This window comes from Salmo salar, chromosome 09, assembly GCF_965601325.2.
Source record: "Salmo salar chromosome 09, fSalSal1, whole genome shotgun sequence".
NCBI lineage: Eukaryota > Metazoa > Chordata > Actinopteri > Salmoniformes > Salmonidae > Salmo > Salmo salar.
In genome coordinates, this window is record NC_138299.1 from 138,894,902 (window position 1) to 138,909,640 (window position 14,739).

Here is a 14,739-nt window from a genome sequence, read left to right on the forward strand (position 1 = left end):
ATATTTTGCCCCTTGATAACCAGCACACTTCTGTATGTTGTTAATAAAGCGTTACATGGTCGCTGCCCATATCACAGGTTTGCAAACTGCTGAGGGCCCAAAAGGGTGACTCTTTTTTTTGCACTAAAACATGCAAAAAATCCCTGCTAGTGGGCAATGCAGGTTTTAACTAATTAAACAACAAAGAATATGATCTACATGATCAGTCTCTGTGTGTAAAATAAAAACTGGTTAATGTGAACCTAACTCACAGCTAAAAAAATGTATAGAAAGCAAACCAATGTTATTTGTTGCCTAGACTTTACTGCAAATGACACTCAAGACTTGAGAAAAAACAGTACACTAATATTGGAGATAGCCATGACAGCCTTTATAATAGAACACTTGTGACCACACACACACATCTAAATATATCTTAAAGTAGAAATAGAATAAAATAAATAGGCATTCTATTTTTGCTCTATTATAGTGGCCACTATAGTAGATGTCGATCAAGTGCACAAGGCTACATGTGTGCATAAATATTGTTCACCGAGTAAAGAATGTTATAATCCCCCCTCACTCGTGTTACTGTCAAGTTCAACACAACAAAAACAATATATTTGTGCTACACTGCACATTGTTACAGTGTACACTTTCTGCCTTTGGACATCGATTCTACAACATGCCAGCAGAGAATGATACACTTTGTTGGCATAATTGATCTCTTTCAGGCAGAGAGTACACCTGACATACCCCCTTTAATCCACTGTTTTGAAAAAGTGAGAAAGAGGGAAAGTGTGTGGTGTTCCTTTCACCTCTATAGTGGCATCCAGCTTAAGCCAGGCCCAGCTCCAGCTACACTTGATCCCTGAATCCACTTGTTTAACAAGCAACGCCTCATTTTCACCTAATTCTCTCATTCTGAAAATGAACCACATACTGTAGAAGGAAAACATTAGTTGACAGATAGTACTCTAGTCAGTTCGCTAACTTGTTAACATTTCACTCAGATTGCCAGGGTCCAGTAAGCAAAGGCAGCTGTCAATGATCACGTTAGGCTGCGTTTCATTTGATTTGTTATGGCGGTTTGATTGCGGAGGAGGCACTAGTAATGTCTGCAGTTTTCGGTTTGTCATTTTGTTTCAAGTGTATTAGTCTATAAATAAATCTCTTTGCCAAAATTCATCTCTCCCATGTCTTATTCAACTAGTAGTTGTTCTGAAATGTTTATTGCTTGCCTACATTGTACTCCCTCCTCTATGTTTAATATAACACACATACATTCATTATTCATTTTGGTTGCCTATCCTGATGTGAAGTTAAATCTATAGAAAGTTTTTGACTCTGATGTGTGCCACAGAAAGTATTTGACTCCTAGTTCAAATCCAATCAAATCAAATAGTTACAAAATTAAGGAAATTAGAAGGGGGTGGGGATTTTCTTGCCTGCCGAAATTCTCCCCCCCTCCCTTCTATTTTGGGACTGCAAGGCCTGGCACACTTCATAATCATTTTGGTAGCTTACTGACAAGTGAAGAGCAGAAATCTCAACTAGCAAGCATGTCGCAGCAATGAAGAATTGAGTGTGTGTGCGTTCAAGCGAAGGGGGTGGGGGGGGGGGGGGGAATTCTGCCAGGGGGTAGATTTTCGGCACAACAACGGCAAGGAGTCATATACCAGTTAATACTATAGTGAAATAGTTAGGTTATTAACGTTAGCTTATCTGATGTTGTAACGTTAGCTAGCTAATGTTAGCTGTCTGACCTTATTAGCCAGATAATTTTCACACCATAAATTATTTGATCAGTTAAGTTGGCTAATGTTGCTCAACATTTCTCTGGATAGCTAACGGAGAATTCTATCCAGCTACTGTAGCAATATACTTAAAAATGCTAACAATACTTGTTCCACCACACTTTCTACCCTCACCTCAAACTTTCCAAATTCCAGTTGTTTTTCAGTTACAGCTCATGAAGTACGCTTCATCACCTTCTCACCCCTGTCTCCGTAGTCAGGCTTCTCACCTACCTCTAAGTTATTGTTCAGTAGACGTGCTGCTGTAGCTGGTAAACTGCCATTCCACCCTCCGCTCTCTCAGCGCTCGCTGATGCTGTAACTGGCACATTGGTTGTCTCTTCTCTCTTCAGTCGCGTGCTACATTCTATTGTTATGTGAATGATTGGCTGAACCTTGGATACAGCCAGTATTGCTCCAAACGCGCATCACTCGTTCGCTTACAGCCAGTAGTCATCCAAAGCCCCCCCTCCCGCCCAAACTTTTCACATCGGATCTACATGAATCACCTAGGTCACCTATTTTGGATTCAAAACTGCGAATTTCGCTGAAAGGTGACTAGTTTGCATCCCTGATATCAATGCATAATGCAGAAAATACACGAGAGTTCAGGGGCCTTGCTTTAAGAAAGTTAACCATTTTCACTGAAGTGTTTATTTTTTAGGTGAATCACATTTTTATTTGGCGTACCCCAGACGGCATTGAGTTGCATACCCCTGGGGATACACGTACCCCAGTTTGGGAATACCTGGTCTAGATAGTATATGAACTATTTACTTTCCATGTGTTGGAAAAACCCCCAGATATTAGCGAAAAATGACACAAATATTGTTTTCCACTAGGTTTAGAATAAGGCTAAATGTTTCCTGGATTCTAACCATCTGTGTCAGTTACATCACCCAACATTTCAACAGTAATAATCCGGGGGGGGTTCTGCTTAGCTTCCCCATAAAATCATGGTCAGGGTAAAAATGTATTCTTGAGATGTTGCACTTTATCCCGGCAGCGGGACGTTGCCATTTGGACAGGCTAAGCCTATTTAACCCGTGTGTCATTAGAGAAGGAAGATCTCTCAGCTTTCTCTGCCTGCCTGTTGTACACACTGTCCCGAGTATCAGTCTGGCAATGTGGGAGGCCACACAATACAACAGCAGAGCATCTATTCTATACAATCCACAAAAGTCCCCTAATCCAGGCCTGCAACAAAAGTATCCCCTAAAGCAGCTTAATATTGTAGAGTAGAGAGAAGCGGCCGCCCTCCAGTCTCTTGAAGGCAATCAATCTGGAGAGATTGGGATGTGCTGCTTATCCTTTAACTCTGGCCTGGTCCATATATGCAGATTTGTACCCTAAGATACAGCCTGTGCTTTGAAGATTAAATAACTGCTTTCTGAACTCTTGGTAAAGCCTTCGACTACCAGCAGTCTCCTACTTGAATCGATTACAGTGCAAACCCTTGAACTAGGATGAAAAGTGTTCAGAGAAAATCTGAAAAAGTGCCTTCAAATCTGATATCTCTGTGCCAAATCTGATTTCCCTGTACTCTATCCTATCTCAGCTCATGGTAATATAGGTAGATGAATGCAAATTATTATTCTCAAATTCCCTTTTCCACACAAAAGAATAGCTTTACTGATCACAGCTGAACGTCTCTACCCTAACTGAGCCAAACAGACCCATTCAGTAGAGACCCCTCCCCCCAACCCAGTTATTAAAAACGATACATCAAACTGTAGCAGGAAAGTAACAAATTGCAAACTGAAAGACAATAAAACAGTTGATCTACAGTAGCTCATGGCAGGATGTGTCCAATCTGATTGCTGCTAGCCTGCCCGGTTGCTCTGCAAGGCCTCTTGAGTAGCATAAAGCAATCCAATCTGGGGAATGGGAGTGCAATGATGTGTGAAGATGCCAGTACAGAATTAGAGGGAAGAGGAAGATAGAAACGCACAGTCTGAAATCAGGAGGATGGCAATTATTGGGGGGCTGTCATAATCAGATTAAAACTTTACGGGTCCTCTGTGATTCTATCCATACAGAAACTATTCACACCTCTTGACTTTTTCCACATTTTGTTGTGTTCTAGCCTGAATTTAATATTGATTACATTTAGATTTGTTGCCACTGGCCTACTCACAATACCCCATAATGTCAAAGTGGAACTGTGTTTTTTTTTTACATTTTTACAAATAATAACATATTAAGTCTTGAGTCAATAAGTACTCAACCCCTTTGTTATGGCAAGCCTAAATAAGTTCAGGAGTAAAAATGTGCTTAACAAGTCACACAATAAGCTGCATGGCCTCTATGTTCAATAATAGTTAACATGATTTTTTTTATCTCTGTACCCCACACATACAATTATCTGTAAGGTCCATTAGTTGAAGCAGTGAATTTCAAACACAGATTCAACCACAAAAACCAGGGAGGTTTTCCAATGCCTCGCAATGCTATCCCTTTTAGCATGGTGAAGTTATTAATTACACATTGGATGGTGTATCAATACACCCAGTCACTACAAAGATAAAGACGTCCTTCCTAACTCAGTTGCCGGAGATGAAAGAAACCCCTCAGGGATTTCACCCCGAGGCCAATGGTGACTTTAAAACAGTTATACAAAGTGTTATGTTTGGGGCAAATCCAATACAACACATTACTGAGTACCACTCTCCATATTTGCAAGTATAGTGGTGGCTGCATCATGTTATGGGTATGCTTGTAATCGTTAAAGACTGGTGAGTTTTTCAGGATAAAAAAGAAACGGAATGGAGCTAACCACAGGCAAAATCCTAGAGGAAAACCTGGTTCAGTCTGCTTTCCACCAGACACTGGGAGATTAATTCACCTTTCAGCAGATCAATAACCTAAAACACAAGGCCAAATCTACACTGGAGTTGCTTACAAAGAAGACAGTGAATATTCATGAGTGGCCGAGTTACAGTTTGACTTAAATCTACTTGAAAATCTATGGCAAGACCTGAAAATGGTTGTCTAGCAATGATCAAAAACCTATTTGAGAGCTTGAAGAATTTTGAGAATAATCATGAGAAAATATTGCACAATCCAGCTGTGGAAAGCTCTTAGAGACATACCCAGAAAGACACATCAGTAATCGCAACCAAAGGTACTTCTACAAAGTATTGACTCAGGGGTGTGAATATTTCTGTATTTCATTTCCAATAAATTAGCACAAATTTAAAAAAACATGTTTCACTTTGTCATTATGGGGTATTGTGTGTAGATGGGTGAGAAAAAACACAACACAACGTGGAATAAGTCAAGGGGTATGAATACTCTCTGAAGGCACTGTATGAACCGTAATGTGATTTTGGTCATGAATAGATAGGGAGGTGGGTATCTAGATGGGTTCATGAACTGAGTGAAATACTATTTCTCCTCGCTGAAAGATCCTATTTGGCATGTCTGCCATCATGCAAACTGATAGTATCTGCAGAAAGGGAGGATGCTTTTATAGATGGACCTATATAAGTGATTCACTTGTTTTTCAAGCAAAGCCAAGCAATTCTAGTAAACCCGCCAGGTCTTCCAGCTAAGGTCTCTTAAATTCAATCCTAGCCTGGTCACATTGTCTGTAGATTTAGGGGTAGTGAATATCGCACGACACCTCTGTCATCCAAGTTTAAATGTTTTGGGGTTATTGAAGGAGTGTCAAATTCCTATTGTCCCTTAAAGTGGATTTAAACAGCTTTTTCGATGAATGAACATCAAGGAATCTTGGATTTACTCTGAAATAGGAAATAAGGAGAGGCAAATGCAAATTGGTGGAACACGGCATATGGTCTCTCACTGCAGTCCTCAAAATAATTGGCAGCTTTCTTTAGATATTAAGAACTCTAATACTCCATGGAGCTGGAACATGTGGTAATGACCTGGCAGGATAGATCTGGGCTGAGCTTATGCTAATTTACTGTCACGTAATTAGCTTCCCTATCCATTCTACAGCTGGGCAGACTTGTTCAAAAGTGTTGCAGGTCGTAAAAATTTGAGGTGAGAAAAACCCTCACATAAGAACTAGAGGTCGATCGATTAATCGGAATGGCCGATTAATTAAGGCCGATTTCAAGTTTTCATAACAATCGGTAATCGGAATTTTTGGCCACCGATTTGCCAATTTTTTATTATTTTTTTACACCTTTATTTAACTAGGCAAGTCAGATTAAAAACACATTCTTATTTTCAATGACGGCCTAGGAACGGGGGTTAACTGCCTTGTTCAGGGGGGATTCGTTTTTGCAACCTTCTGGTTACTAGTCCAACGCTCTAACCACCTGCCTTACATTGCACTCCACGAGGAGCCTGCATGGCGGCTGACTACCTGTTACGCGAGGGCAGCAAGAAGCCAAGGTAAGTTGCTAGCTAGCATTAAACTTATCTTATAAAAAACTATCAATCTTAACATAATCACTAGTTAACTACACATGGTTGATGATATTACTAGTTTATCTAACGTGTCCTGCGTTGCATATAATCGATGCGGTGCCTGTTAATTTCTCATCGAATCACAGCCTACTTCGACAAACGGGTGATGATTTAACAAGCGTATTTGCGAAAAAAGCACTGTCGTTGCACCAATGTACCTAACCATAAACATCAATGCCTTTCTTTAAAATCAATACACAAGTATATATTTTTAAACCTGCATATTTAGTTAATATTGCCTGCTAACATAAATATGGGTCACTGCTCTTGCGTTCATTGCCTGGCTCGTTGCAAACAAATTTGCCAGAATTTTACATAATTATGACATACCATTGAAGATTGTGCAATGTAACAGGAATATTTAGACTTAGGGATGCCACCCGTTAGATAAAATACGGACCGGTTCCGTATTTCACTGAAAGAAAAAACGTTTTGTTTTCGAGATGATAGTTTCCGGATTCGACCATATTAATGACCTAAGGCTCGTATTTCTGTGTGTTTATTATATTATAATTAAGTCTATGATTTGATAGAGCAATCTGATTGAGCGGTGGTAGGCACCAGCAGGCTCGAAAGCATTCATTCAAACAGCACTTTCGTGCGTTTTGCCAGCAGCTCTTCGCAATGCATTGCGCTGTTTATGACTTCAAGCCTGTCAACTCCCAAGATTAGGCTGGTGTAACCGATGTGAAATGGCTAGCTAGTTAGCGGGTGCGCGCTAATAGCGTTTCAAACGTCACTCGCTCTGAGACTTGGAGTAGTTGTTCCCCTTGCTCTACATGGGTAACGCTGCTTCGAGGGTGGCTGTTGTCGATGTGTTCCTGGTTCGAGCCCAGGTAGGAGCGAGGAGAGGGACAGAAGCTATACTGTTACACTGGCAATACTAAAGTGCCTATAAGAACATCCAATAGTCAAAGGTATATGAAATACAAATTGTATAGAGAGAAATAGTCCAATAATAACTACAACCTAAAACTTCTTACCTGGGAATATTGAAGACTCATGTTAAAAGGAACCACCAGCTTTCATATGTTCCCATGTTCTGAGCAAGGCACTTAAACGTTAGCTTTCTTACATGGCACATAAGGCACTTTTACTTTCTTCTCCAACCCTTTATTTTTGCATTATTTAAACCAAATTGAACATGTTTCATTATTTATTTGAGGCTAAATTGATTTTATTTATGTATTATATTAAGTTAAAATAAGTGTTCATTCAGTATTGTTGTAATTGTCATTATTACAAATAAATAAAATCGGCAGATTAATCGGTATCGGCTTTTTTGGTCCTCCAATAATCGGTACCGGCGTTGAAAAATCATAATCGGTCGACCTCTAATAAGAACACACCAAGTTCCTGCACATACTGTACACTGACTTCAGCATCGAACACGTCTGTGTTGCTGCATTAGGTTACAGCACTGTGATACAAGACCTCTTTGATCTTAATAAGCATATACTAAGATGTGGAGGGGAGGTGCTGAGGTAAGATGAATAAGATCCAAGAATATCCTGCAGTTCATTTGATTGTTCTGTTCCGAATAGGAAATGAGTTGGAACCCTGTATGCAGGAGGATAACACCCATGACCACTGACACTGATGATTTGACAGTAAGATGTTACGATTCATGGTGCTACTGTACATGTATGTTGCAATGATATTGGATTACAGGCAAATGTGCATTGATGTCTTAATGCGATTCAAAATGGACGGAAAATGAGTCTAGTAAGGAGTTTATCCTCCCTGAAGTAATGTTGGATTTTTTCTAAAAGAGCTTTGTCATTACACACAAACGAGGAGACGATGGTATCTATCTTCCTCATAAAACGGGGGCCACAAAAGATAGGAACATGCTTTATGAGGCCAAGCAACAGGTCGTATAGGATGTACAGGTATGATTGATTGGCCAATTGTTTGAGTGGAGCTGTGTGTTGCACATCAACCGACTCAGCCATAAAGGTTTTTTTGTGTGTCAGTAATTTACAGTACACATAGACTCCACTCTAGGTCAGGACTCCAACCCTGTTTCTGGAGAGCTACTGTCCTGTAGGTTTTTGCTCCAACCCTAATCTAGCGCACCTGATTCTAGTTACAACTCGGGTTGGACTGAAAACCTACAGGAGGGTAGCTCTCCAGGAACAGGGTTGGAGAGCCCTGCTCTAGGTAATGGAAAGACTGGGAGTATTGGGAAAGTAGCTACATCAGCATTTCCCAATAATAGTCCTCCATCGCCCCAGAGAATGATAGTTTTCAGACCAGCTTGTCTTTTCATAATTTCATTATTTTGACAAGTCGAAAGCTCTTGACATTCAGGTTATTCAGCTGAATGTTTAATCCCTGATAACTGAAAAGTAGATTCACTAGACTAAAAGCCTGGCTATGAAATATATTTTGTTGACAGCCTTTCACACGCTGTCAAAACAATAGCCCAGAGTTGTGCACTTTTACAATATGCTGAGAGGAAGTACGTGTGGACGATGGGAGGGGATGAGAGGAGGGGGAGAGAGCAAAGTGCTGCATTACTGACCAGTGCTAGGCTATTCCATCCAGAACGTGCTGCTGCTGTGCTTCAATTACTGGCTTCATGCCAAACTTGGTGGGGGGAGAGGCAGCTGACTTTGATTCAGAACAACTCTGCTCTGCATGAGCCTGACAAAACACATCAACTAAGCAGAAAAACCTCTTTGAATTCTGTACACCAACCGCACTGGACGTATCCTCACCGCAATTACACTTCTCTGAATCAGCGGGAGATGGGAGGCTCAGGTTGCCTCGCATATCTTACAAGGGACGTTTCATTTCCCGTAGTTCAGGGCTGGCAAGCTTCCAATAATTCAACACCCATTATAATTCCTGTTGTGTACTATAAACATTTAATTTTCATTGTGATGAACAAAGCTAAATAAACAACTATAGCCTAAGCACAATGAGGCAAATTCCTTTCATTTCCTTTCCAAATCAAAATTTTGAAACCAAACTAACAATAAGAAATTAGAAATGAAGAGCACTAGACTGTAAATAAATATGCACTTGAATAACCTCTGCTTGTTCTCGTGTTAACTTGGAGCAGCTTCCTGTCCCAGGGCATTGTTAGACTGGAAGCCTCCCTTAGCCTGTGTCTTAAGTGGAGGTCGACCGATTAATCGGAATGACCCATTAATTAGGGCCGATTTCAAGTTTTCATAACAATCGGTAATCGGCATGTTTGGACACCGATTATGGCCAATTACATTGCACTCCATGAGGAGACTGCATGGCAGGCTGGCTACCTGTTATGCGAGTGCAGCAAGGAGCCAAGGTAAGGTGCTAGCTAGCATTAAATGTATCTTATAAGAAACTATCAATCTTAACATAATCACTAGTTCACTATACATGGTTGATGATATTACTAGTTTATCTAGCTTGTCCTGCGTTGCATATAATCGATGCGGTGCCTGTTCATTTATCATTGAATCACAGCCTACTTCGCCAAACGGGTGATGATTTAACAAGCGCATTCGCGAAAAAAGCACTGTAGTTGCACCAATGTGTACCTAACAATAAACATCAATCCCTTTCTTAAAATCAATACACAAGTATATATTTTTAAACCTGCATATTTAGTTAATATTGCCTGCTAACATGAATTTCTTTTAACTAGGGAAATTGTCACTTTTGCGTTCTGTGCAAGCAGAGTCAGGGTATATGCAGCAGTTTGGGCCGCCTGGCTCATTGCGAACTGTGTGAAGACCATTACTTCCTAACAAATGTATTTGCCAGAATTTTACGTAATTATGACATAACATTGAAGGTTGTACAATGTAACAGCAATATTTAGACTTAGGGATGCCACTCGTTAGATAAAATACGTAACAGTTCCGTATTTCACTGAAAGAATAAACGTTTTGTTTTCGAAATGATAGTTTCCGGATTTGACCATATTAATGACCTAAGGCTCGTATTTCTGTGTGTTATTATATTATAATTAAGTCTATGATTTGATAGAGCAGTCTGACTGAGCGGTGGTAGGCAGCAGCAGGCTCGTAAGCATTCATTCAAACAGCACTTTCGTGCATATGCCAGCAGTTCTTCGCTGTGCTTCAAGCATTGCGCTGTTTATGACTTGAAGCCTATCAACTCCCGAGATTAGGCTGGCAATACTAAAGTACCTATTAGAACATCCAATAGTCTAAGGTATATGAAATACAAATGGTATAGAGAGAAATAGTCCAATAATAATTACAACCTAAAACTTCTTATCTGGGAATATTGAAGACTCATGTTAAAAGGAACCACCAGCTTTCATATGTTCTCATGTTCTGAGCAAGGAACTTAAACGTTAGCTTTTTTACATGGCACATAAGGCACTTTTACTTTCTTCTCCAACACTTTGTTTTTGCATTATTTAAACCAAATTGAACATGTTTCATGATTTATTTGAGACTAAATTGATTTTATTGATGTATTATATTAAGTTAAAATAAGTGTTCATTCAGTATTGTTGTAAATGTCATTATTACAAATATATATATAAAAAATTGGCAGATTAATCGGTATCGGCTTTTTTTGGTCCTCCAATAATCGGTATCAGTATTGAAAAATCATAATCGGTCAACCTCTAGTCTTAAGAGAGTATCCACAGTGTCTGGAGAGGTTAACAGTCTGCTGCTGATGCAGATTTTCAGGGATCACAGTGCTCTCAGGCAACCTCAACACACACACACACACACACACACACACACACACACACACACACACACACACACACACACACACACACACACACACACACACACACACACACACACACACACACACACACACACACACACACACGGGCGGACACACATACACGGTTGGGCACAGGCGCGCACATGCACGGGCACACACGCCCAGCGGGTTTCTTCCACAACTCAGATGGTATTTTCAGCACAAAATGTCCGTAAAGTGACAGTGTCATCCTCGCTTCAGTCTACCCCAGAGTCTGTGTGCTACCAGCCTAAATGTGTGAGTAAACTCAAATGCTAACTTGTCATTCATGTTCTGAAGACAGAATGTCACAGTAAGAGCACAAAGCCTGTTAATTCTCTGGGTGGCAGAAAAGCCTTCTTTAATCTTTCACTCTTTATTTTTCCACAATTGTGACTGACTTCTCAGCAGAACTGAGAGCTGAACATCTGACTTTACAGACAATAAGCTGACAGACAATTCATAATACTTGTGTCCCAATTCAAACTAACAAAATGTCAGATACTTGGATGGGATATAGCTATAGCTTATTACAGTATGTAAAGAGTATATGGGTGGACAAAGCATGGAAAACACCATTACAACACGGTTATTCAACATTAGGTCAGCAAATATGTGTATTGCATGCTGTCAGTCAAATTACTTAAAGGCCCAGTGCAGTGAAAAACGTGATTTATCTGTGTTTTATATATATTTACACACTATGAGGTTGGAATAATACTGTGAAATTGTAAAAATTATGATAATGCCCTTTTAATGTAAGGGTTGTTTTCAGCCTGTTTTGGTGGGATGGAGTTTTGACATCACCAGGCAGTAAATTAGTTAACAGACCAATAAGAAAGAGAGTTCCAAGCCTCTCTGCTAGTATTCTGTTTTCCCCTGCCCATTCAGACCACTCCCAGACAGTCCTAGCAAAATTGTTTATTGAGAAATTGCTCTTGCTAAGAAGCAGTTTTGGGTTATTTTTGACCATTTCTGATGAGCGATTAACCGACATTTCATTTTTTGTGGGTTATTAAACAACTAATTGACCGACATCTGTTCAATTACTTCAATTCCATTAAGTTCAGCTTTTTTTGTGAGCTCTAGAGAGAAATCAAATCATTCACGACAGAAATCAAGTCAAGAACTATGTGGGACGCTGGACTGAAGGGAGTTTTCATTAAGCAAATATTCAACCTAGTTCAGCTCAGAAACGTGGTAATTAACTAATTAACCAGTTTTTCAGTCTCGGGCGGAGATGGATTAGAGAGAAAGAGACAAAGCGAGAGCTTTCATTCTCGCCCAAATCTGTCCAAAATAAGCCCAATGCGTTTCTGTAGGCTTATTTTGGACCTAAATCTGTCGCCTGCCTTCCTGTCTTTGGGACAACGACTCCCATTTTTAGGGCGGAGACATGAGCATCCATCATTATATACAGATCTCTGGACGGATACACTTTTATGCCTGCTGTATTAGGTTAGAAACACACAGACCGCATGAGAGAGTAATGTACACAACAACAACGAGAGGGACAGAGACAGTTCGTGAAAGTATGCCTTCTCTACTTTGAAGAATTAGTTAAAAAAATTACATTTGACAACGCTGCAGCATAGGCTAATTAGGCAGGCTAGCTAAATAGGATGACTAAAGACAGTGCAGTATGGGCAGCACATAGATAACATTAGGTTTGGCTGACAGACTGCTACTGCCTGAACAGAGATGAGATGACTTTAAGGAATTTTTTGATAATAAAGTAATCAAATAAAGTAATATACACAACTGAAATATTGTATTATTTTATAGTAATTTCCTATTTTTCTATTGATGTCTACCCAATGTAGACCTAACAGAAACAATGGAATATTTTCAAAGTTTTGGCAATTGAATGCTACATAAAAAAAGCTATATTTCATTGCTTTGATGTAAAAAAATCTAATGTTATACCGAAATCAAAAACCGTAATTATTTTTGCATAATTCAACCGAAACGACGTCAGAAAGCACTAATCGCTCAACAGTATAGACAATTTTAAGGGGAGGCAGATAGCCTAGTGGTTAGAGCGTTGAACTAGTAACCGGCTGTCATTGAAAATAAGAATTTGTTCTTAACTGATTTGCCTAGTTAAAACATTTTTTATTGAAAACAATCACAGTAAGGTACTTAATTGTTACCCAGAAATAATTTAATATTGAGATAAAAACAGCTGCATTGGACCTTTAACACTGTAATGTGCACAGTGCCAAAGTTTATGGCATTATGAAACTCTATTAACACTAAAGTTTATGACATTGTCACATATAGGCAAGCTATTAACACCATAGCTGCAAAAGGGATTGGTGACCTCCACCAATGTGTGAATATTCAATAACGAACTTTTGAAACTCTGCCTGATAAAATGTTCTTGCGCTGGCCGCAAAAATGGCTATTAATATCCCCCTCCAACCACTTTGAAATGAATCAAGCCAGAACATCTGTGACTAAGGATCAGAGGCCAGTTAGCTGTGGGAAAACCTAACAGCAGTTTTCCATTCCAAGCTGTAAACCCCTGTGAAGTTGGAAGTGCTCGTGTTGCCTATGACCGTGCTGTATATTGAGTAGCCAGTAACCAGTAACCATCTCATTCATCACCTAACATATAGACTGCCAGTGGTACAGTAGCTTATATGAATTGAGAGGAAAAGATAATTCGTTCTCGAATGAATGATAAGAAACATTAATGGCAGTCATCAAGTTATTTGTTCCTCAAGGAAATGGTTAAGACATGTTTACATGGTGCTATATTATATTGGCCATTGCAATTCATGGTGCGGAATCATTGACATTGTATCTTAATAAAAGTTCCTCTTCATAAGACATTTTGAACTGTGATATTCTCAATACACTCATTAGCCTAAGACTGGAAATTAATTACTATACTCTAGGCACCCGGAATTCACCTGTCCATGCAACAATTACTTAAAACCTGTTCCAATTGGCACAGTTCCCGCGTATGTCACATTTAATCGAAAAACAATTAGGCTTCTGACATATCTATTGTAAAGTCATAAACAAGAGTTTCGTGGTCATATTGCAACTCAGTGCCCATGAATGAAGGGTAGGCTAAAGTTTTTTAGTCTACTCGTAAACCCATATAAACCTTTGTAAACCGCAGGTGAGTTGAGGATAGTACAGACGTTATGGTGCAGCATAGAATTCTGCAAACGTGGATCATGTCTGTTCGCAGCATCAGTGGATTCAAGGTAAATAAACCACATCATTTGGTAGTACTGTAGCAATCTGTCGGTTATGGAGCATGAGGAATATTGAAAGATACCTATCTTATGTATTTCAATTTATTCAGAACTAGGCTATTCACACAAGAGCTGTGCTCGTGTGTAAATACTTCATTCTAAAGATGTCCATTCAAAATATAAAATGATCCTACCTCACTCATGATGTACAGTAGTAATCTCGAGGTTGCTCTCGGTTTCCAACGCTTGAGTTCACCTATTAGGAGTTAACTGTCGTCTTTTTCGCAATGGCTCACCACGGACAGAGAAGCTTTATAAAATATTATGCCGAAGTCCTCAGTGTCATCACGCTCCCACTAAACCAATAGGAATGCCGTCGGCAAATTTGTCTCACAAGTCACCACCCAACTTCTTGAAATATTCATAGACTGTGAAAGCTTTTTTTTATTATAATAAAACAGGGCTTCTGATTCTTTCTGACAAACGTTAGGTTATGAATTAAAACAGGGGGAGGCATTTAATGAATGTTTTATTTTTTTTAAATCGAAGTCATTATTTCATCATTGCGCATCGCATCATACGCA

General features: G+C 39.5%; 1 protein-coding gene across 1 annotated transcript in view; it reads right to left on the reverse strand.

The window, feature by feature from the left end:
• pcp4b (Purkinje cell protein 4b) overlaps positions 1 to 14,450 on the reverse strand; it is a 48,510-nt gene extending 34,060 nt beyond the window's left edge. Inside the window, 1 exon segment of the mRNA NM_001146574.1 lies at positions 14,350 to 14,450. Within this exon segment, the coding sequence (NP_001140046.1) occupies positions 14,350 to 14,358 (9 nt within the window). The 5' untranslated portion in view covers positions 14,359 to 14,450.
• Positions 14,451 to 14,739: the final 289 nt, after the last annotated feature.